Genomic DNA, 25510 nt, shown 5'->3' with positions numbered 1-25510 from the left:
GCAGGGGAGGGGCAGAGAGAGAAGGAGACACAGAATCCGAAGTAGGCTGCAGGCTCTGAGCTGTCAGCACAGAGCCCAACGCGGGGCTCAAACCCACAAACCGTGAGATCAACACGTGAGCCGAAGTCGGATGCTCAAACAACTGAGCCACCCAGGCGCCCCACCATTATTCTGATTTCTCCCATCAAAGATTGGTCCTATTTTTTTTCAATGTCACATAAATGGAATCATACAGTATGTACTTTTCTGCGTCTCGCTTTTCTCAACGTTATACCTCAGCACCACTCTTCTTACAGTTAAAAACTGCTTCTTAGAACAATAGAACAATAAGGTATTAACACAGTGAAAAACATTTCTAAACGAAGAAGTAGACAAATAGTATCAAAACATGGAAATGTATACAGTTGGCCCTTGAACAATGCAGGCATCAGGGGCACTGACCCCGGGTGCAGTGGAAAATCCACGTCTAACTTCTGACTCCTCAAACACTTAACTACTAATAGTCTACTGTTGACCAGAAGAAAGCCTTACAGATAACAAAGTCGATTAACACATATTTTGTATAAGTATTATATACTGTATTCTTACAATAAAGTAAGCTAGAGAAAAGAAAATGTCATAAGAAAATCATAAGACAAAAATACATTTACAGTACTTTACTCTAAAAAATCCACATATAAGTGGACCCGCCAAGGTCAAACCTATTTGTTGTTCAAGAGCCAACTATATGTTAAATAATATTAGGAAAAAAGGGCATGTCTGGCTGGCTCAGTCAGTGGAACACGCAACTCTTCATCTCAGGGTTATGAGTTCAAGCCCCACGTTGGGTGTAGAGATTACTTAAAAACTGGGTCACTCGCCTGGATGGCTCAGTCGGTTAAGTGTCCCTTGATTTCAGCTCAGGTCATAATTTCACAGGTTCTTGAGATCAAGCCCCTTGGGCTCTGAGCTGCTTGGGATTCTCTCTCTCTCCCTTTTTGCCTCTCCCCTGCCTGCACGCACAAGCACGCACTCTCTCTCTCTCTCTCTCTCAAAATAAATAAATAAACTTAAAAAAATTTTTTTTCATCTCTAAAATAACAACAGTAATATTAGGAAAGCAGAGAGGTGCCTAGCTTCCTCACTTGGTAGAGCATGAAACTCTTGATCTCAGGTCATGAGTTCAAGCCCCATGATGGGTATGGAGCCTACTTAAAAAAATGAAAAAAAGTGGAACACAAGATAATTTACTCTCAGCAACAATAAAATGTTACATATATAAAGAGACAAAATTAATTGATGTGGTATAAAATATTAACACTAAAGGTATAATTCTCTGTAACAGTGCTTAATTAATAGACAAAAACTCACCTTAATGTTGACTCAAACTGTCGAAAACCATGCACTTTGTAGGAAATAGATTTACAGTTACCAGTGAGCACAGAACTCCAGTGGTTCATAAAACTTTTTCTTTACCTGGTTATGATAAGCCGGTCCAAATTAATTCTCTGCTGCTTAGCAATCCATGCTGTCCGATACAACTTTTCAGCCGTCTTAAGTACATCTGCATTTAGCCTCTGAATGAGCTGTTTCTCAGAGTTTACATACAAGCGTTCCTGCTTGAGGTGATGGGCCAGAGTATGAATATCCAGCTTCACCATCTTCAAATGCAGGGCAGGTACAAAGGCTAATCACTAAGAGGAAAAAGACAAATTTAAAAATTTGATGTCACTTAAATTGTTTTCCAAAATCAAAAGGGGTAGGAGAATACATTAAGAATTAGGCTACATTTAGGGGCATTTAGTCAGTTGAGTGTCCGACTCTTGATTCCAGCTCCGGTCATGATCTCACAGTTCATGAGACTGAGGCCCAAGTAGGGCTCAGCACTGACAGCACAGAGCCTGCCTGGGGCTTGCTCTCTCTCCCTCTCTCTCTGCCCTCCCCCTGCTCATGCTCTCTCTCACTCTCTCTCTCGAATAATAAGTAAACTTAAAAAAAAAAAAGAATTAACATTACGATTGTACACTTGAAAATTACTATGACAGTATAGCTTCAATGTCCTTACCATAACTACAACAACAAAACGGTAATTATATGAGGTAAAGGAGGTGTTAATTAACCTTATTAACCTTTGCAATACATTTGTGTATCAAATCATCACATTATGTACCTTAAACTTACACAATGTTATATGTCAATTATATCTCAATAAAGCTAGGAAAAAAGTTGTCCCAGCCAATCAGATTCATGAGTGACCTTAATGGATTTGGAATTGATAAAACAATACATTTGTAGTGAATTCACATTTTAACGGAGATGACAACCCAGACCTCAAAGCTCTCAATATGTTTACAGATCCATTAAAAACTGTTCACATATGGGGCGCCCGGGTGGCTCAGTCGGTTGAGCAACTGACTTTGGCTCATGTCATGATCTCGCAGTCTGTGAGTTCAGGCCCCACGTCAGGCTCTGTGCTGACAGCTCAGGGCCTGGAGCCTGCTTCGGATTCTGTGTCTCCCTCTCTCTCTGCCCCTCCCCCGCTCATGCTTGCTCGCTCTCTCTCTCTGTCAAAAATAAATAAACATTAAGAAATTAAAAAAAAAAAACTGCTCATATATTGAAATTTTTTTTTTTTGGTGCTAAGACCAAAAAAACAGAATTAAACATTATGGTAGCAGCTAGAAATGTTTTTTTAAAGCTGCCTGACATAAACAGGTTTAGCAATTAATAATTTTCATTTCAGGAATTTTTTTAACTTTCTTATTTTAATGAACTACTGAAAACTAGGAAAATTTCAGATATTACCATCTAACCTGAATCTTATTGCTTCCAAAGACCACTCTCTTATACTTTATCAATTCCCCAGCAAACCACACGAAGCTGTTATTCTAAATCTCCTGTATCATGAAGGCCCTCATATTGCTCTCTTCTCAAAAGATGTAAGTATGTCCACTAAGATGATTCACTGTTAATAACAAAAGTATCTGGGTACATTCAAAAAATAACTGGTGACATACAGACATATACTTATAAAATCATATTAACTCAGTTTACAGACAATTTGTAGACTTCCATGTGGGAACTCTAACATCCTCTAGGGGGCTCTAGGTTCATAGACTAAGAACAGAATCACTGAATAAATGATTGCAATTGTAAGAAGTATTACAGTTAATGAAAACAGTACTGAAATGGGCTCTTAAAGACCTGAATACTTCATTAATTAGTGCTATTACTTGGGCACATAAAGCATATTCTCTGAACCTCAGATTTTTTTCACCCATAAAAAGTGGACACAATATCTACATTTATCATCCTGGTACAAGCAACATATTAGGTACCAGAAATACAAAAGGAATAAAATCTAATGTGTACCCTCAAGAACTTCCTAACCTAGCAGAATGAAGCAGACGCGCAAGCAAATGGCTGTCCGAAAATGTAATGGGTGTTATGCTAGAAGACTGTACAATGTGGAGGGGGGGAACAAAAAGAGAAGAAACGATTGAGGAGTTAGATACCTGCACCTAGTCTTGAAAGGCAAGTTGAGGGGCTGGGGAGGGGAGAGACGAGTATTTGCCAGACATAAAGAGGATGGTGGGTGGGGTGGAGTTCCAGATAGAACCAAGCAAAGGCACAGAGGCGTATAACGATGAGTACATTTAGAGAGTTACTCATGGCTTCCTACAGTCTGGGGGACTGTGTCTGTGTGTTCAGTGAGGTGGGGAGAGGTGGAGAATGGGTAAAATGAGAGATAAGGCTGCAGAGACAAAAGGTACACAAAAGCCAGAGTCAAGAAACTTAGACTTTGCACTGTAGGTGTTGGGAAAAGTTTTAAATAGGAGTTTAAGCTCCTATTATGATAATATTTATATTTGAGAACATAAACTCCAGCAGTAAGGAAAAAAATGAGGACACGGGGATAAGACTAGATGAAGAGAGACAACAAAGTTGTTGGTAGGCAGGAAATGCAGTAGCAATAGAAAGAACAGGACAAGTTTGGGACATGTTACAAGGCAGAAACACAAGATATGTTCATCACAATTGGGGAAAATAAGGTAAAAGTTTCCAACTCTAGGAACAAGAGTAGGTATGGTATTATTCACCACAGTTGAGTATCATATGGAGAAACAGGTTATAAACTGAAAATGGTGCCTGGTGTGCTTCTAGGAACTTTAAACATTCCCTCTTCATAATATCCCTCTGAAACAAGGGCTCTGAAGCCCAGGAAACTGAGGCTCGGGGATGCTGAGTAATTTGCTCAGGGCCACACAAGTGGTAGATAGATGATACAGCCAGTACGCCATTATTATTACCCTGATCCCTACAAGAATGATGCAAAAATCCTGTGGTTACTCAGGAGAATATCTTATTTTTAAGAGATGCATGCTCAAGTATATAAAAGTATAGTGTTAAGGATGTCTGCAACTTCCTTGTATATGGTTCAGCAAAAAAATAAGAGATTAAAAACAATTTTTTCTTTATTTTTGACAGAGAGCGAGCGAGCCAGAGCATGAGTAGGGGAGGCTCAGAGAGAGAGGGAGATAACAGACTCTGAAACAGGCTCCAGGTTCCAAGCTGTTAGCACAGAGCCCGACGTGGGGCTCAAACCCACAGACTACAAGACCATGACCTGAGCTAAAGTCAGACGCTTAACCAACAGAGCTACCCAGGTGCCCCAGGAGATTTTTTAAATGCAGCAAAATGTAAACAATTGTTGAATCTAGGTGAAGGGTAGTTGATGATCACTATACTATCCTTCAACAATTTCAGTTATGTTAGAAATTTTTCATAATAAAAAATAGGAAAAAATATTTTAGAAATTCTCAAACTGTGCCATTCTTGCTGCTTTAATACAATTTAATTCAACAAATATATTACTGAGCTTTTCTGGAGCTTAGCCAGGTCCCCTAATCTCAAGGAGCTCACAGTCTAATTATAACCGAAATACTGTTCAAGATAGAGAGGACACATAAAATGTTTCCAGTGACATAGCAAAATATGAACCAATTTATGCAATTTAGAAATTAAAACCTTCAAATATAGCTTCACTTAAAAAAAATTTAACACATGCAAGTAATGCTCCACCTAATCTAAACAAGAATTCACCTTCTAAATCCCTCAATAGCTCCAAATCAAAGATATTTTAGGTAAGTCTAGACAAACTTGCTAAGCATTTTTTTTCCTTTCATCAAGTTCAAGAATTGTATGTTTCAGTACTTTTTCTTTCTATAATTAGCTGGTCTGAGTGGTGGCAAAAAAACAGGTTAATAGGTTACCATACAAGATGATACTTTTTAAAACATTATTATATAAAAAAATAAAAATAAAAATTATAAATAAAATAAAATATTATTGTATAAATCCATAATCTTCTCATTACCATATAAACATAAGAAAATGTCAGTAAATGGCAATCAAACCAATGAAATCTTGCCATTTGCAACTACATTGATGGAACTAGAGGGTATTACGCTAAGCGAAATTAGTCAGAGAAAGACAAATATCATAGGACTTCACTCATATGAGGACTTTAAGACATAGAACAGATAAACACAAGGGAAGCAAAAATAATATAAAAACAGGGAGGGGGACAAAACATAACAGACTCTTAAATATGGAGAACAGAGGGTTACTGGAAGGGTTGTGGGAGGGGGGATGAGCTACATGGGTAAAGGGCATTAAGGAATGTACCCCTAAAATCATTGTTGCACTATAAGCTAACTAACTTGGATGTAAATTTTAAAAATTGAATTAAATTAAAAAAAAAAAAAGAAAATGTCAGTAAACCACTGGGTAAAATGTTAAGAGGTTAAAAATATTAACTCTGACCTATATTTATGTCCAGTTTACCTAAATTGAATTCATATGCTGAATACTATTTTATACAACATGTACCACACACTGGAGTATAATGATATTACATCTCTATCTCTCCTCTTAGACTGTAAACACTGAGGGAGAGAATTCAACTTTGTGTCCTAACATACCTCATGGCAGGTAGGAGGAGCTCAATCATGTTAAGTGAACTCAAATCAGGTACAGCACCAAGATTATTATTAGCTCACACATTCTGAAAAAAAAATACTCCCCCCCCCCCCAACACACACAAATAATAATCCCTAACAGGTCACTGCTTAAAAACAATAGTTGCCGGGGTGCGTGGGTGGCTCAGTCGGTTAAGCATCCGATTTCATCTCAGGTCATGATCTCACAGTTCATGGGTTCGAGCCCTGAATCGGGCTCTGTGCTGACAGCTAGGACCCTGGAGCCTGCTTCGGATTCTGTGTCCCCTTTCTCTCTCTCTCTCTCTCTGCCCCTCCCCTGTTGCGCTGTCTCTCTCTCTCTCTCTCAAAAGTAAATAAACATTAAAAAAAGCAAAAAAAAAAAAACAACCCACAGTTGCCAAAAGAGGGTTGGAGAATGTAAAAAGTAAAGTCTATAAAGTTGTTCTGCTCTTCTAAGGCACCCTATAACACAAGAGGAGTTAACAGCTACCGGGAAATAGCTTAAATAAAATATAGGCAGAAACAACTAAAAGTGGGAAATTTTACCATACTGAAGACAACAGGAAAGTACAAACATCTGCAAATAAGTTAGTATCCTGAAAAGTAACAACATTGTCAATATCAAACAAACAATAATACTCTATCAAGCTAACATTTATTTAGAACTTTATTATTCCAGGCACTGCTATTTTTTCCTCATTGAATCCTTAAAACCCTATGATGACTGTGCTCTCATTAACTTCATTTAACAGTTGAGAAAAGTGTTGATGTATCTAGCAAGTAGCTACATCAAAATTCACACTGACTCAGTTCTGATTCAAAAACAGCCCTTGCTCTCAACAGACTAACCTAAACATTTTGTCACTCACATCTACCTTAATTTTCAGTTCTGTTAATAATTGACTCCTTAAAGTTCCTTTTATCTATTGGTTTTTACTTCAACTGGCTTCTAGTGATATCTACTTCATCTGAGTTTACACTCATTTAAAATACAGGTGGATAATGGCCCAAAAACAGACACTTAAATCAACAGAACAGAGAACCCAGAAATGGACCCACAAACTTATGGCCAATTAATCTTTGACAAAGCAGGAAAGAATATCCAATGGAATAAAGACAGTCTCTTCAGCAAGTGGTGCTAGGAAAACTGGACAGCAACATGCAAAAAAATGAACCTGGACCACTTTCTTACACCATACACAAAAATAAACTCAAAGTGGATGAAAGACCTAAATGTAAGACAGGAAGCCATCAAAATCCTCTAGGAGAAAGCAGGCAAAAACCTCTTTGACCTTGGCCGCAGCAACTTCTTACTCAACACGCCTCCACAGGCAAGGGAAACAAAAGCAAAAATGACCTATCAGGAACTCATCGAAATAAAAAGCTTCTGCACAGCAAAAGAAACAATCAGCACAACTAAAAGGCAACCAACAGAATGGGAGAAGATATTTGCAACTGACACATCAGATAAAGGGTTAGTATCCAAAATCTATAAAGAACTTATCAAACTCAACACCCCAAAAGCAAATAATCCAGTAAAGAAATGGGCAAAAGACATGAATAGACACTTCTCCAAAGAAGACATCCAGACGGCCAACCAACACATGAAAAAATGCTCAATTATCACTCATTATCGTGCTCTCATCTACTCGTGCTCTCTCTTTAAAAAAAAAAAAAAAAAAAAAAAAAAAAAGTGAGGGTGCCTGGGAGGCTCAGTTGGTTAAGCGTCTGACTTCGGCTCAAGTCATGACCTCACGGTTCATGGGTTTGAGCCCTGCATCGGGCTCTGTGTTGACAGCTGAGAGCCTGGAGCCTGCTTCAGGTTCTTTGTGTCTCCCTCTCTCTCTTTCTGCCCTTCCCCTGCTCGTGCTCTGTGTCTCTCTCTCTGTCTCTCAAAACTAAACATTAACAGGGGTGCCTGGGTGGCTCAGTCAGTTAGGCGTCCGACTTCGGCTCAGGTCATGATCTTGCAGTTTGTGAGTTTGGGCCCCGCGTCGGGCTCTGTGCTGACAGCTCAGAGCCTGGAGCCTGCTTCCAATTCTGTGTCTCCCTCTCTCTCTGTCCCTCCCCTGCTCAAGCTCTGTCTCTCTCTGTCTCTCAATAACAAATAAACGTTTAAAAAAATTAAAAAAATTTTTTAAATAAACATTAACAAAAAAATTAAAGGGCGGGCACCTGGGTGGCTCAGTCGGTAAAGGGTCCGGCTTACACTCAAGTCATGATCTCATGGTTCAGGAGTTTGAGCCCTGCTTCAGGCTCTGTGCCAATAGCTCAGAGCCCGGAGCCTGCTTCAGATTCCGTGTCTCCCTCTCTCTCTCTGCCCCTCCCCCACTCATGCACTGTCTCTCTCTCAAAAATAAAAAGCATTAAAGAAAAATAAAAAAAAGAATCTTAGAATTGGTAAGGCTGTTAAAAGCCATCTTCTCCAACTTAATTCAATTCAACAAATATTTTCTGAATGTCTTCATTGTACCAGGCACTAATAGTACAAGACAGAACACACACAGCCTCCGTCCTCATAAAGTTTAGTCAACTTGGACGCCAGGAACAACTAAACTACAAGTAACTACAAATATATATATATATATATATATATATATATGTGTGTGTGTGTGTGTGTGTACACACACACACATGCTCTACCTTTTATTTTGAATGGACTGCCTTTCTCATGATCAAAGCCAACCCTCACTTTTATGCTAATTTCCTCCCTTCACATCTATCTACTCAAGAATATTACTGCAGTAATCCCAACTACCCCATCCCCCCATCCATATTTCCCTCTCTACTGGATATTCTCACCAATATATAAACATGCTATTATTTTTCATCTTTTTTTAATATGAAATTTATTGTCAAATTGGTTTCCATACAACACCCATTGCTCATCGCAACAGGTGCCCTCCTCAATGCCCATCACCCACTTTCCCCTCCCTTCCATCCCCCATCAACCCTCAGTGTATTCTCAGTTTTTAGGAGTCTCTTATGGTTTGGCTTCCGCCCTCCCTAACCTTTTTTTTTTCTTTCCCTCCCCCATGGTCTTCTGTTAAGTTTCTCAGGATCCACATAAGAGTGAAAACATATGGTACCTGTCTTTCTCTGTATGACTTATTTCACTTAGCATCACACTCTCCAGTTCCATCCACGTTGCTACAAAAGGCCATATTTCATTCTTTCTCATTGCCAAGTAGTATTCCATTGTGTATATAAACCATAATTTCTTTATCCATTCATCAGTTGATGGACATTTAGGCTCTTTCCATAATTTGGCTATTGTTGAAAGTGCTGCTATAAACATTGGGGTACAAGTGCCCCTATGCATCAGCACTCCTGTATCCCTTGGGTAAATTCGTAGCAGTGCTATTGCCGGGTCATAGGGTAGATCTATTTTTAATTTTTTGAGGAACCTCCACACTGTTTTCTCGAGAGGCTGCACCAGTTTGCATTCCCACCAACAGTGCAAGAGAGTTCCCGTTTCTCCACATCCTCCCCAGTGCCTACAGTCTCCTGATTTGTTCATTTTAGCCACTCTGACTGGCGTGAGGTGGTATCTCAGTGTGGTTTTGATTTGTATCTCCCTGAAGAGGAGTGACATTGAGCATCCTTTCATGTGCCTGTTGGCCATCTGGATATCTTCTTTAGAGAAGCATCTATTCATGTTTTCTGCCCATTTCTTCACTGGATTATTTGTTTCTCGGGTGTGGAGTTTGGTGAGTTCTTTATAGAGTTTGGATACTAGTCGTTTGCCTGATATGTCATTTGCAAATATCTTTTCCCATTCCATCGGTTGCCTTTAGTTTTGTTGATTGTTTCCTTTGCAGTGCAAAGGAAGCTTTTTATCTTCATGAGGTCCCAATAGTTCATTTTTGCTTTTAATTCCCTTACCTTTGGAGATGTGTCAAGTAAGAAATTGCTGCGGCTGAGGTCACAGAGGTTTTTTCCTGCTTTCTCCTCTAGGGTTTTGATGGATTCCTGTCTCACATTCAGGTCCTTTATCCATTTTGAGTTTATTTTTGTGAATGGTGTAAGAAAGTGGTCTAGTTTCATTCTTCTGCATGTTGCTGTCCAGTTCTCCCAGCACCATTTGTTAAAGAGACTGTCTTTTTTCCATTGGATATTCTTTCCTGCTTTGTCAAAGATTAGTTGGCCATACTCTTGTGGGTCTAATTCTGGAGTCTCTATTCTATTCCATTGGTCTATGTGTCTGTTTTTGGGCCAATACCATGCTGTCTTGATGATTACAGCTTTGTAGTAGAGGCTAAAGTCTGGGATTGTGATGCCTCCTGCTTTGGTCTTCTTCTTCAATATTACTTTGGCTATTCAGGGGTCTTTTGTGGTTCCATACAAGTTTTAGGACTGCTTGTTCTAGCTCCGAGAAGAATGCTGGTGCAATTTTGATTGGGATTACATTGAATGTGTAGATTGCTTTGGGTAGTATTGACATTTTAACAATATTTATTCTTCCAATCCATGAGCACGGAATGTTTTTCCATTTCTTTGTATCTTCTTCAATTTCCTTCATAATCTTTCTATAGTTTTCAGCATACAGATCTTTTACATCGTTGGTTAGGTTTATTCCTAGGTATTTTATGATTCTTGGTGCAAATGTGAATGGGATCAGTTTCTTTTTCTGTTGCTTTGTTATTAGTGTATAAGAACGCAACTGATTTCTGTACATTAATTTTGCATCCTGTGACTTTGTTGAATTCATGTATCAGTTCTAGCAGACTTTTGGTGGAGTCTATAGGGTTTTCCATGTATAGTATCATGTCACCTGCAAAAAGTAAAAGCTTGACTTCATCTTTGCCAATTTTGATGCCTTTGATTTCCTTTTGTTGTCTGATTGCTGATGCAAGAACATCCAACACTATGTTAAACAACCTCTCAGAACACCTGGGTGGTTCAGTTGGTTAAGTGTCTGACTCTTGATCTTGGTTCTGGTCATGATCTCACGGTTTGTGAGTTCGAGCCCCAGGTCAGGCTCTGTGCTGACAATGCTGAGCCTGGTTGGAATCATCTCCCTCTCTCTCTCTCTAAAAGTAAATAAATAGGGGCGCCTGAGTGGCTCAGTTGGTTAAGCATCTGACTTCAGCTCTGGTCATGATCTCGTGGTTCACGAGTCTCAGCCCCACGTCAGGCTCTGTGCTGACAGATTGGAGCCTGGAGCTTGCTTCGGATTCTGTGTCTCCCTCGCTCCCTGCCCCTCCTCCACTTGTGCTCTGTCTCTCTCTCTCTCTCAAAAATAAAATAAACATTGAAAATAAAAATAAAAAAACTTCAAAAATATTACAGAGATAATGACAACTACATATAAAGTGGGATCCTAGAACAGGAAAAGGACATCAGGTGAAAACTAAGGAAATCTAAATAACATATGAACTTTAATAATAATGTGTCAATATATTGGTTCAGTGGGGCCCCTGGCTGGCTCGGTTGGTTAAGCATCCAACTTCAGCTCAGGTCACGATCTCATGGTTCAGTTTGTGAATTCGAGTCCCGCATCAAGCTTTCTGCTGTCAGTGTGGAGCCTGCTTCAGATCCTCTGTCCTCCTCGCTCTCTGCCCCTCCCCCACTTGCTCTCAGAAATAAAAACGTTTAAAAAAACATATATATATATATACATATATATATATATATATATATGTATATATATATATATATTCACTAAGTGTAACAAATATACCATGCTAAGGGTAAGATGTAAATGATAGGGGCAACTTGGTGCTAGGTACATGGGAACTCCTTATACTATTCTCTCAATTTTTCCGTAAAACTTAAACTGTTCTAAAAATATATAAATTTTTAAAGTTTTTAAAAGTTCATTTATTTATTTTTGAGACAAAGAGAGAGCATACACAGGAGGGGCAGAGAGAATCCCAAGCAGGCTCCACGCTGTCAGCAGAGCCTGATACAGGGCTTGAACCCACAGACCATGAATGAGATGATGACCTGAGCCGAAACAAGAGTCAGATGCTCGACCGACTAAGCCACCCAGGTGCCCCTATTAATTTCCATATAACAGCAAACTTTTTAAAACTGCATTATAAACAGTAATGGTTGAGGGGCACCTGGGTAGCTTAGTTGGTTAAGCATTCGACTCCAGCTTAGGTCATGATCTTGCAGTTCATGAGTTCAAGCCCTGCACCAGGCTCTGTGCTAACAGTGCTTCGGGATTCTGTGTCTCCCTCTCTCTCTGCCGCCCCCAACACTTGCACTCGTGCTCTCTCTCAAAAATAAATAAACATTAAAAAATTTTATATAAATAGTAATGGTTGAGCTTGAAAATAATTTTAATTAACTGGTCATAGTAAAATGTATCAGTGTTCAGTAAATACAAATAATAACTACCATATATTTCAGGCTTGTCATGTACTAGGCACCAACCAGGTGTTTTAAATGAATATTCTCATTTAATCTGTATAACATCCCTGAAAGGCAGGTATTCTTATCCATGTTTTACAGGTGAGGAAACTGAGGAAATTAATTTGCCCAAGGTCAAATTAGTAACTGGCAAAGATGAAACCAGAATCCAAGTACATGTGACTCACTGAGCTCTTACCACTACACCATCTGTGAGTGCTGTAATTCATAAGTCAAGGCCACTTCTAATCGCCCCAGTCTTTCAACAACTATTCATTGGTGAGTCAGTATCTGGACAAGTCCCTTTTTCTTTGAAAGTTTCAAACTGTCAGGGTGTCTGGGTGGCTCAGTCAGTTAAGCGTCTGACTTTGGCTAAAGTCATAATCTTGCAGTTCGTGGGTTCGAGCCCCTCGTCTGGCTCTCTGCTGTCAGCAGTTCGGATCCTATGACTTCCTCTCTCTCTCTGCCCTTTCCCTTTCATGCTCTCTCTCTCTCTCAAAAATAAGTAAACAGTAAAAAATGTGTGTGTTTCTTATTAAAATAATAAGCATTATTTTTTTTTAATTGGGGTGCTTGGGTGGCTCAGTCGGTTAAGCGTCCAACTTTTGATTTCAGCCAGGTCATGATCTCATGGTTCATGGGATCGGGCTCCATGTCAGGGTGTGGTGTGTGCTGACAGTGCACAGCCTGCTTGGGATTCTCTCTCTCCCTCTCTTTCTGCCCCTCCCGGCTGACACACACACTCTCTCTCAAAACAATGAATAAATCAACATTAAAAAAAAAAAAAAAAAGATTCACTCTCTCTCACTGATACCGTATTAACCCAATACGGCAAAAAGGACATGACTGCCAATTTTTAATGACCTACCACAATGTTAGCTTCCATGGTTTATCAATCAAATAATTTAAATTTGAGGATTTGTTAAAAAAATTTTTTTAATGTTTATTCTTTATTTTTGAGAGAGAGTGAGCGGGGAAGGAGCAAAGAGAGGGAGACAGAGAGTCCAAAGCAGACTCTGCACTGTCAGCACAAAGCTCAACATGGGGCCCAAACCCACAAACCACGAGACCATGACCCCAGCAGAAGTCAGAAGCTCAACTGACTGAGCCACCCAGGCACCCCTTGAGGATTTATTTTAATTACCCACCACTTTTCAGGGATCTAACCAATCCATACAAGAGATGGACATCTTTTGCAAATATTTTTCATAAATAACCATTTTGAATTACAAGGATTTGTCTACATGTGTTTCCTTTTATAAAACTTAACCTCCTTCAGTGTGGAACAGTTTATTACTCATTTTATGTTTTGTTAAATTACATGATCTAAAAAGCATCAGGTATTAAAAATAATGAGTTCATCTCTTTCTAAAAAAAGGACAAGCACAGTAAACTTTAACACACTTCCTCCACTCACTCATTCAACAAATGTTTGTTAAAGATCTACAATGTGCTAGGCACTAATGAACAAGACAGGCAAAGTCTGCTCTTGAGGGGCCCTCATTCTCACAGGGATATGTGATCATAACAAATCTGAATAGATTCCACAGACCAGATTTCTACATACCCTCTGGAATTCTTGACCCATGCTTGTCACTGGCCAGTTAAATCTCACTTAAGCATCAGAGCCCAGCTCAAACCAAGGAGTCTTTCCTGGCCATTCTCATACTTTCTCCTTTGGGCTCATCTCTATCATAGCTTTCCATATTTTATACTGTTTGCAACAAAGTGTTGTTTTCTCAACAAAACTCCAAGTTACCTGAAGGAGTGACATAGTCATCTTGGTATCCCCATTTTCTTAGCAGACAGGCTGGCACTTAGCAGGTACTCGTTTAACATCTGAATTTATAAAAAATTATTACACAAATGACTGAATGACGTATTTCTTCACAATTAAAAAATAGCTATTGGGCTGCCTGGGTGGTTCAATTGGTTAAGTGTCCGAAATTGGCTCAGGTCATGACTGCACATTTCGTGAGTTCGAGCCCTACACCGGGCTCCACGCTGGCAGTGCAAAGCCTGCTTGGGATTCTTGCTCTCTCTTCTCTCTCTGCCCCTCACCTGCTCGTACTTTCTCTCTCAAAATTAATAAATAAACTTTCAAAGAAATAAAAATAAAAAATAACCGTCAATGAGGGAAAAAAATGGAAGCAAATCATACTTTAATTATCTTTAGTTGGTATATTTGAAAAAACAGTGAAACACTGTAGGGGGAAAAAAAGGACTTAGTACCAACTATTCCTGGCACAAGTACAAGGAACTGAAAGGCACACTACTTTGAAGATGCAAGTCATATAAAGCCAGACAGTATTCACATCTCAAATTAACACCAAACCAGACTTCTTGCTATGACACCAAAATTCTACAGCCTGCCAAAAATAAATAAAATCCAAACAGATGTCGATTTTTTTTGCCCCCAATACACTACTAATTTTCGAGAATTAAAGAAGACAGACTAACCACAAAAATAATGAATTCATGCATACCAAATGGCTCGTGGGTTAAGCTCAGATTTTATTACACAACCCAACTGAGAGAATATCAAAATCCCTGGACAGCAAATATGCATTACTTAGTAAATACTAATGTATCCTCACTTATTCCAGTTCAAAAACCTTGACTTTTTATTTATTTAATGTATTTACTTATTTTGAGAGAGCAAGTGCACACACGTGCACACAGTGGGGGCAGGGCAGGGAGACAGAGAGTCCCAAGCAGGTGCTTGGGGTGCCTGGGTGGCTCAGTCCATTAAGTGTCTGACTCTTGATTTCAGCTCAGCTCATGAACTCACAGTTTGTGGGATTGAGCCCTGAGTCTGGCTCCAGGCTGACAGTGCAGAGCCTGCTTGGGAATCTCTCCCTCTCTCTCTGCCCCTCCCCCACTCACATTTGTACGTGTGCTCTCTCTCTCTCTCTCAAAATAAATAAACAAAAAAAAAAGAGTTGGGGGGCACCTGGGTGGCTCACTCAGTTAAGCATCAGACTTCAGCTCAGGTCATAATCTCAAGGCTTGTGACTTTGGGCCCCTCATCTGGCTCTGTGCTAACAGCTCACAGCCTAGAGCCTGCTTCGGATTCTGTGTCTCCCTCTCACTCTGCCACTCCCCCGATGACGCTCTGTCTCTCTCTCGCAAAAATAAACATGAAAATAAATTAAAAAAAAAAAAAAAGAGTTGGACATTTAACCAACTGAGCTACCCAGACACCCCTAAAAAAAGTATTACTTGAAATCATTACTAATGTAACTGACAATATTAAACAAGATTAATTTTGAAAAACATTGTTATGGTACATCTCTGTCACTGAGTACTACATAATTATTGAGAAGCAATACATAATTATTGAGAGAGGTACACAGAAAGTTGTCCATGGTGTACCATTACAGGAAAAAAGCACACTGAAGAATGATACCCAAGGTAAGACCCAAGAGGCAGCTAAACCACAAACCCTTGAGCAAGGCTCCCTGTGCTCCAATATCAGCTTGGCCACTCACTAGTTGTGCAACCTTTGATAATTCTCCTCGCCTTGCTTTCTTCATCTGCAAAAGGATATAAAATAGAATCTACTTCATAAGGTATGTTCATGGGCTGTAAAAGTTTAACAAGTTAATATATGTAAAGCACTACAAGTATTGACAATTTCTGGGAAAGAAAAGATGAAAACATATAGCATGTGCATATATACGTGGGGAAGAAAAGCTTCCATTTTTTTGTATTTTTAGGTTTTTTTTAAACAAAGAACGTTACTTTCATAATTAAAAAAAAAAGAAAACATAATAAAAACTTGGGACATGGGGCGCCTGGGTGGCTCAGTCAGTTGAAATTCCAACTTTGGCTCAGGTCATGATCTCATGGTCTGTGAGTTTGAGCCCCACGTTGGGCTCTGTGCTGACAGCTCAGAGCCTGGAGCCTGCTTCAGATTCTGAGTCTCCCTCTGTCTCTGACCCTCCCCCATTCATGCTCTGTCTCTCTCTCTCTCAAAAATAAATAAACTAAAAAAAAAAAAATTTTTTTTTTTTTTAAATAAAAACTTGGGACTAAGATTCCTCCGCTAAATGATCTGTTAGTGCAATTACTTAAACACTCAGGACCAGACAAATTCCGTGAATAATAATATATTACACATGGGCAATTTTTATTTATTTTTTTTTAACATTTATTATTTTTGAGAGGGAGAGAGAGAGAGAGAGACAAAGCATGAGTGGGGAAGGGGCAGAGAGAGAGGAAGAGACAGAATCCGAAGCAGGGTCCAGGCTCTGAGCTGTCAGCATACAGACTGACACAGGGGTCGAACCCACAAACCATGGGATCATGACCTGGACTGAAATCAGATGCTTTTTTTTTTTTCTTAATGTTTTATTTATTTTTGAGAGAGAGAGAGTGTGCGTGTGTGTGTGAGGAGGGGAGGGGCAGAGAGAGAGACACACACACACACACACAGACAGACACAGAATCAGAAGCAGGCTCCAGGCTCCGAGCTGTCAGCACAGAGCCCAAAGCGGGGCTCAAACCCATAAGCTGTGAGATCATGACCTGAGTCAAAGTCGGACGTCTCAACTGACTGAGCCACCCAGGCGCCCCATAAGTGTGAAAAATTTCAAGTGCAACAAAAAGGACAGTACTTATGGACACAGTTCAACAATAACAAGCTATACACTAATAAGCAGAACTGCAATGGCACCAATCTAGAAATGGGTATCAGGAACTTTCACAATTAGATAAATCTCCATTAATTTTATTAGTCTGAAATTAAATACCACCAAATCTAATTTCTTCCAATTCAACAATCTCTAATGACAACTCACTAGACATACATAAAGCTGGAGCTCAAGATAAACTACATAATTTAAATTAAAAAAAACCTAAAGTCCTTAAGAGCGCTTTGAGAATTTTGGAGAGAATGATTTCACCACCTCACATGCTTTGAGGAAGCTTTGGTCCCTGCATAAACTTAGCTTCCTCCATAAGTACAGTGGGTGTACAAAACAACCAAACAGAAAGAGAACTGTGAGCTTCAGCTGCATTTTTTGCTGAGCTGTAATACTGGTAAAGCCTGTTTCAAGATCCAAGAGTCCACCCTCAAAATTAGGGAAGGTATAATAAACAGCAGGCTGTCAGTCCATTTCATCAAATTTACCAGAATGGTATCTCATAAAATTATGAATATTTTTTAAAGTTTATTTTTATTTTGAGAGATGGAGAGCAAGCAGGGGAGGGGCAGAGAGAGAGGGAGACAGATACAATCTCAAGCAGACTCTGCACCGTCAGCATGGAGCCCTATGCAGGGCTCGAACCCACAAACTGATATCATGACCTGAGCCGAGATCAAGAGTTGGTCGGACACTTAACCAACTGAGCCACCCAGACACCCCATAAATTTATAAATATTATCAAACTTCAAGCAGCATTATTTATTACCATTGACTATGTTTTACCTAAAAGGAACCTCCTGGACCACAAAAAATAAATAAATAAAAATAAATAATAAATAAATCTAGTTGCCTAAAATAGCTTTTCAAAAAGAAATCAATCATTAAGATCCCTCCACAGAATTATGGAATTCATAATTTTAACTAGTTTACCTAATGTCTACAAAGAGAGAAAGAACTCAATAAATGCCAATTACTATTATCATTAATGATGGAACAGAAATTTACTCATAAGGACACTTAATAGGTCACTTTCTCAGAATCCAAGCTGGCCCATCACAACCTTGAATAGTTATTTATCAAAAAACACTTGGTTTTAGAGGACTCAAAAATTCCTTGGGTTCTAAAGGAGGTGATAAAGATGAAACAAATTCTGCAAAAATAATTCACCTATGCTTTCTTAAGCTCTTCTAGTACAAAAATCTGTATTTGTAAACATTTTGCAATTCTGCCTTACGATTTTTAGACCAAATGTATTTTTTATCAGCTAGTCATGATTTATAAGTAATGAAAGTAAAATCAAGAGATGGGTCAGTTTTGCATTAGAAAGTGAAAGAAGACAGTTCAGAGTGGGTTAAAAATAGGTGAGGTTAGCCTAAGTCCTTAAAACTTTAAAAATGAATGTATTTGGGTAAAATTCAGACTGCTTGGGAAGATAATTTGACTCTGATCCTATAAAAAGAGAAACAGGCTAATATCCCTTGACTAACATTTTTTTCCTTAAAATTTTCCAATTTTAATCAAAGATTCACAGAAAATAAACTGAAAACATAAATTAGTAAGTAAAAAAAAAGGAAGAAGAGCTGAACATGTTTGATGACATGCTTCCCACTAATCTCTAGGGTGGGTGTACCAGCATTACATGGGAGCAAGACCAAGCAAGCATCTTTTCAGACACAAAGATTAATGAGCAGATATCTCGCTGCTTTTACAGTTACATTATGCTTAAAGCCTTATATTTTAAAAATGGCATATGAAAAGGTATATACAAAGATAATTTTGGCTTGATTTATATCTGTCTATATACACATACACACATGCACACATATATACACATATATAAAATTACACTGTTAGCATTTGTTTAAACATTTGTTTAACCTTTTATTTATATATAGTGAATATGAGAACTTGTAGTATCAACAGATATTCACCACTTCTGACTACTACATTGCAGAGTTCAAAACTGGATTTCAGGGGCACCTGGCTGACTCAGGTGCAAGAGCATACAACTTTTAATCTCTTGGTCCAGTTTGAGCCCCATGTTGGGTGTAGAGATTGAACAAAAAAACTTAAAAAACAAAACAAGAGGTGCCTGGGTGGCTTAGTCGGTTAAGTGTCCAGCTCTTGATTTTGACTCAGGTCATGATCTCACAGTTGGTTTGTGGGTTCAAGCCCCGAGTTTGGCTCAGTGCTGACAGTGCAGAGCCTGCTTGGGATTCTCTCTCTCCTCCTCTCTCTCTGGCCTTCCCCAACCTGTGTGTGCTCACAGTCTCTCTCTCAAATAAACTTTAAATAAATAAACAAATAAACAAATAAATAAATAAAGCTTTAAAACAAAACAAAACTGGGTTTCAGCTTAGGAGCAGTGAAAAACTGCCCTACTGGAAATGCTTTTAAAACTAAAAAAAAAATGGGGGGGAGCATCCTGACTTCGGCTCAGGTCAGGATCTCACAGTTCATGAGTTCAAACCCTGCATCACAGCTGTCAGCTTGGAGCTCACTTCGCATCCTCTCTCCCCCATCTCTCTGTCCTTCCCCACAGGCACTCTCTCTCAAACGTTAAAAAAAAAAAAAAAAAGAAAACTTTTTAAAAAATCGTAATACATATTGAAACATACTCCCCCAAATTGGAAAATATAGGTTAAGTATAAAGAAATTTTAACAAACTATAATTTAAAAACAAGAAATCAAACAGCTCAGTCCCTAAAGCCTCTTCTAAAATGTATACATGATACAGAAATTATTGGGCTTAGTTCCTTTAAAAATGAAAATACCTTGATTAGGATTACTTACAGAGTTAAATCCACAAATAATTTTTTTTTTTTTTTTTTTTTTTAAGAGAAAAGAAAAGAGCACAAGCATGGGAGAGGGGCAGATAGAGAAAGAATCTCAAGAAGGCTCCATGCTGAGCATGGAGCCCAACTCGGGGCCTGATCCAACCATCCTGGGATCATGACCTAAGATGAAATCAAGAGCCAGACACTCAACCAACTGAGGCACCCAGGTGCCCCAAAGTCACAATAATTCTATGAAAATAAAAGTTTGAGCAGTTCAAATGTAAAAAGTACATAACTAAAATCCTTCATGCCTATGAAAAAATTAATTCCAGAGAAGGAATTCCATGTGGTGAAAAAACAGAAAACTGCAAGGGAAAAAAAATTAATTAACCATTTGAGAAATTCTTTTTCAAGTACTGGTCTTTCCATAGCAAATAAAAGGGATTCCATTTATATAAGACTTTTACCAAAAAAACAAACAAAAAAATTACATTTTACCTTAGAGAATCCTAGAGTAACAAGTAACCAACTTTGCCTAATACAACTCTAAAAAAAAAAAAAAAAAAGTTTATTTATTAATTTTGAGAGAGATTGAGTGCATGCATGGGGGAGGGGCTCAATCTCACAACCATGAGACCACAACCTGAGCTGAAATCAAGAATTGGATGCTTAAATGACTGGGCCATCCAGGCGCCCGCAAATTTTTTTTAAATAATGTGAAATGTCTTAGTATTGGAAATATAACCACTTTCCCTCTTCAATTTTCTATAAAAATTAGGGGTAATTTTTCCAAATAAATTAACCTGCTGCAATTTTCAGAATGCCATTATCAGGCATCACCTCTAAGGTGGGAAGTGCTCTGTGCCATCACTGGAAAGCAGCTCACAAACTCACAGTGGAGCCAACTGAGTCAACTGAGAAGTGACAGCAATGTGACAGTGTCCAAGAATGCACGAGAAGAGTGAGGCTTGTTTCAAAGTCAGGGATATGGTGCCAAAGAGGGAAAGTGAAAGATTGAGAGCTGAAGCATCAAAAGATTAACTAGCAACTACTGAATGAAAGCCACGTTCCTGATGCTTTTCATATGGTATTGTTATTAGTCAATCCTATCACCTCCACTTTACAGATGAGGAATCAGGTTTAGAAAAGTCAAATAACTTACTGACAAATCATTCAGCTATCATGCAGCAGAGAATTCAAAACTAGATTTGTTTGATTTCACAGCCCACACTCTTTTCACTTCCCTGTGCTGCCTCTCTGGCTCTTTATTGACTTCAAGCTCTCAGTGAGAAGTTTCACCACAGTGAGCACTAGGAAGGAAGTGATATACCTGTAGGCAAATGATCACATACTATCATCTGGGTAGCCCCATTTTCCCGTATTTCTTCATCCCAAGCTATCTTTACAATCTTCCCTCCCATTTTTCCATTTCACAGACCTAACACACTAGCCAGAAAAAAAGAAAAAAAGGGGGGGGGGGGGGAGGAGACTTGGATATTCTAATTTACAAATTCCTCTTCTTTGTTCAAGTTGTTCCCTACACCTCGGGCCTTTCTCCGATAGCCCTAGTGCCAATTACATCTATGATAGTTGGTCCAGTTCAAATGTCATGTCTTTCACACGGCATTCCCTAATCTTCCACTCTCCCATTCAGTAGTATCTCCAGTCTAAATCTTCTTGACTCTTTGTACTGGAACCTGTATTAACAACTCATGAGTTTGAAAAAGTTTTAAAATAATCACCCCCCTGATTACTTATTAATTACAAAGGAAAAGAGTGCCTTTACAATATAAGTTTATTAGATATTACTTTATTCAAATGATCAAATTTACATCAATAATGAAATATTGAAATATTTGCATCACCTCTGATGTGATACACTGAGACATAAAATCAACTACACAGCAATCCAACCAAAAATGTTTAACATAATGTGATCATAAATATTCTGACAAATCCAAATTGAGGGACATCCTACAATACAACTGGTCTAGATACTTACCGTTATGAAAGACCCCTCCCCTCCCCCACCAAAAAAAAAAAAAAAAAAAAAAAAAAGGCTAGAAAACCAGTCCAGATTCAAACAGGCAACTAAATGCAATGTAAGCTCCTTAAGTGAATCTTGGGGCAAACACAAAATCAAACATCTAAAGACAGTATTGGGACAACTGGGGAATTTTGAATATGTACTATACATTAAAAAATAATATCCACGTTAAATTTCTTGAGGGTGACTACTAATTGCAGATATGTAGAAGAAAGTGTCTGTTCTAGGGAAATACATGCTAAAAGTATTTAGGGGTAAAGTGTTGTGAAAGTAACTCACAAATACTTCAGCAAAAAACTGTGTCTACTAGTGCATAAAGCAAGCAGAGCAAAACTAACAACCATCGAATCTAGGTAAGGAGTACAAAGGTGTTGTTATGACACTACTGTGGCAACCCTTCTGTAGGCTTAGGATTTTTCAAAGAGTTGGAAAACAATATTTAAAAGTTATGGATTTAGGGGTGCTTGGAAGGCTCAGTGAGAACATGCAACTCCCGATCTCAGGGTCATGAGTTCAAGCCCCACAGTGGGTGTAGAGATTACTTTAAAAAAAAAAAAAAAAAAAATTACAGATTCAAAACAACAAAATCAACAGAAAATAGGGAAAGGTGCAAAGATGATTTAGTACTTGTATTCTGCCTCCCAGAATTAACTGTTAACATCGCCATAGTTGCTTTCACTCTTTCAAAAAAAATTACAGGATCATCCCCTTTGCCCCACCCATTCTTATTGCCTGCCAGAAGCTGGGAAATTATAGGTAGGGTATGCCCATTTTCAACTTTACTAAATACTGCAAACACTGCCTCTCAAGGCAGCTGTACCAATTTAAACTCCACCAGCAATTTCTAAATTACCATGTTCAGCGACCTCTTCACTAATATTTGATACTGTCAGACATTAAAATTTTTTATCAGTTTGATGTGAACAATTCGGTGTCATTTGTAACAATCTAGGATCGCAAAGTAGAAGAGCGTTAGCAAAATAAGAACTTCATCAACAGGGGTGTCTGGGTGGCTCAGTCAATTAAGCATCCCAGTCTTGATTTTGGCTTAGGTCATCTCATGGTTTGTGAGATCGAGCCCCATGTTGGGCTCTTCACTGACAGCACAAAGCCTGCTTGAAATTCTCTCTCTGCCCCTCTCCTGCTCGTGCTCTCCCTCTCAAAATAAATAAATAAACTTTAAAAAAAGAAAAAAAAGACCTTCATCCACAGACTCTTCCTTTCATCACATCACTGCAGGAAGTTAAAAATAATCAAACATGGCAACATGTATTAAGAACAATTAGTCCCCACATGAACCAAATGCCCACAAAAACTCCCACATAATGTTTGGGAAATAATTTGTCTTTTAAAAAATGTAAGAAGTGGGGTGCCTGGGTGACTCAGGCAGTTAAGCATCTGACTTCGGCCCAGGTCATGATCTCACAGTTTGTGAGTTCGAGCCCAGCATCGGACTCTGTGCTGTCAGCTTGGAGCCTGGAGCCTGCTTCAGATTCTGTGTGTCTCTCTCTGCCCCTTCCTTGCTCATTATCTGTCTCTCTCTCTCTCTCTCTCTCTCTCTCTCTCTCTGTCAAAAATAAATAAACTTTAAAAAATTGGTTTTTTTTAAGTGTAAGAAGAAAAGGTTCAAATTCAACCAACCCAGCATACATAATACTCCTTGGAAGATTTAAAAAATAAATACGTTTTATTCCCAGAAATAACCTAGCTATTATAAATTAACTGATTTATTTACTTATTCAGCAACTATTTACTGAATACCTGTTACGGGCCAGCCACCATTCCAGCACCATGGCGAAGACAAAGTCCCTATTCTCACAGAGCTAACATTCTAATGGGGAGACAAAAATACCTACAAATAACATAAGATCAGATAAATACATTCTATAAAAAAATGAAGGGACGGGGCAAAGAATGACAAAGGAGGCAGCCTAAGGACACAAAAAAACACCAGGCAAGACCCCTGCAAGACAAGATCCCTCCAAGGCAGTGATTTTGTAATATGGTGTGTTTAATTCAACATGAAGTATTTCAGCACCAACATCGTTTCATAAAATACTCTCCTTTACTCCCCTTTATTTTTTCCAAAAAAAACCCGAAACAGTTTGCTGCACTGGCTTTTCCATTATTGCTATTATCTTAGAGGAAAAAAAAAATTCACACAAGATATTGACAGGTGCGTCACAAACAGGTTCAAGTTTCAAGTCACACATATTCTAGAAGAAACTTTTTTTTTAAGTTTATTTATTTATTTTGAGAGAGACAGAGAGACAGTGCAGGCGGGGAGGGGCAGAGAGAGAGGGACAAAGAATCTCAAGCGGACTCCCCACTGACAGCACAGAGCCCCATGTGGGGCTCGAATCCACCAACCATGAGAGCATGACCTGAGCTGAAGTCAGACTCTTAAACAACTGAGCCACCCAGGCGCCCCTCAAGTCACACATATTCTAAAGAAATGTTACACAGGGCGCCTGGGTGGCTCAGTCGGTTAAGCATCCGACTTCGGCTCAGATCATGATCTCGCAGTTCTTAAGTCTGAGCCCTGCTTTGGACTCTGTGCTGACAGCTCAAAGCCTGGAGCTTGCTTCGAATTCTGTCTCTGTCTCTCTGTCCCTCCCCCACCCCTCTCTCTCAAAAATAAATAAATGTTAAAAAAATTTTTTTTAGAAATGTTACAACTGATTTGTCAGTAAGGAGTTTGATGCCAAAATGGAGCTGAACTGCAGAATTTAAAATAGAATTTCAAGGGGCACCTGGGTGGCTCAGTGGGTTGGGTGTCTGACTTCAGCTGAGGTCACGATCCCACACTTTGTGAGTTCAACCCCGAGTCGGGCTCTGTGCTGACAGCTCAGAAGCTGGAACCTGCTTTGGATTCTGTTTCTCTCTCTCTGTCCCTCCCCCATTTGCACTCTGTCTCTCTCTCTCTCCCTCTCTCAAAAATAAACATTAAAAATTTTCAAAACAAAAAAACTGTTTTAAATAAATAAATAAAATAGAATTTCAAGAAAATGACTTACCAATTCTCCAACTCTATCACCTGCACATTTACTTCCTATCATACATGAAAAGAATAATAGCAATAGGAAAATGTATTGGAAGACAGATCTTGTAGTTTTTACTTAAGGATAAAAGATTTGGAGTCTACCCCTCTTTCAAAAGCCACACTACCTACCTACACGATTTAAAGAAAACCAGCACGCATTAAAATTTCCTTCCACGGGCTTACACAAGAGCTTAGAAGGCTTCAACCACTTAGAACTAGGAGGTGCCTTACTAGAAAAAAATCGAAGGGCCAAAGTGTTCACTTCCCTTTTTTCCTAAGTTTATTTTGCTGATTCCCCAGTACCCTGAATGAAATATCTGCAGTCTATTTTTCAAAATTATACCCTGACCCAGTCAAATCTTTTCTTTTACTTCCCTATTTACAAAATTCCCTCTTTCATCTAAACTATAATACTATCTGCCTTGTCTTTTTTTTTCAAACCATTTTTTTTAATGCTTATTTATTTTTGAGAGAGAGAGAGAGAGAGTGTGTGTGAGCAGGGGTGGGGCAGAGAGAGAGGGAGACACAGAATCTGAAGCAGGCTCCAGGCTCTGAGCTGTCAGCACAGGGCCCGACACGGGGCTAAAATCCACGAGATCAAGACGGGAGCCAAAGTCGGTCACTTAACTGACTGAACCACCCTGGCATCCCTG

At 38.9% G+C, this 25510-nt stretch overlaps 1 protein-coding gene across 6 annotated transcripts in view; it reads right to left on the bottom strand.

Annotated features, from left to right (window-relative positions):
• Positions 1-25510, bottom strand: part of GAPVD1 (GTPase activating protein and VPS9 domains 1) — a 71829-nt gene that overhangs the window by 44418 nt on the left and 1901 nt on the right. For all 6 annotated transcript variants that reach the window (XM_053908283.1, XM_019421142.2, XM_019421144.2 and 3 more), the window contains exon 2: positions 1456-1673. In XM_053908283.1, coding sequence (XP_053764258.1) covers positions 1456-1640 — 185 coding nt within the window. In that variant the 5' untranslated portion in view covers positions 1641-1673. The remainder of the gene's footprint in view (positions 1-1455; positions 1674-25510) is intronic.

This window comes from Panthera pardus, unplaced genomic scaffold (genome assembly GCF_024362965.1).
Source record: "Panthera pardus isolate Hobbes unplaced genomic scaffold, ASM2436296v1 HiC_scaffold_20, whole genome shotgun sequence".
In the NCBI taxonomy this organism is placed as follows: Eukaryota; Metazoa; Chordata; class Mammalia; order Carnivora; family Felidae; genus Panthera; species Panthera pardus.
The sequence above is the reverse complement of the archived record's forward strand: the minus strand, read 5'-3'. Positions and strand labels throughout refer to the sequence as shown.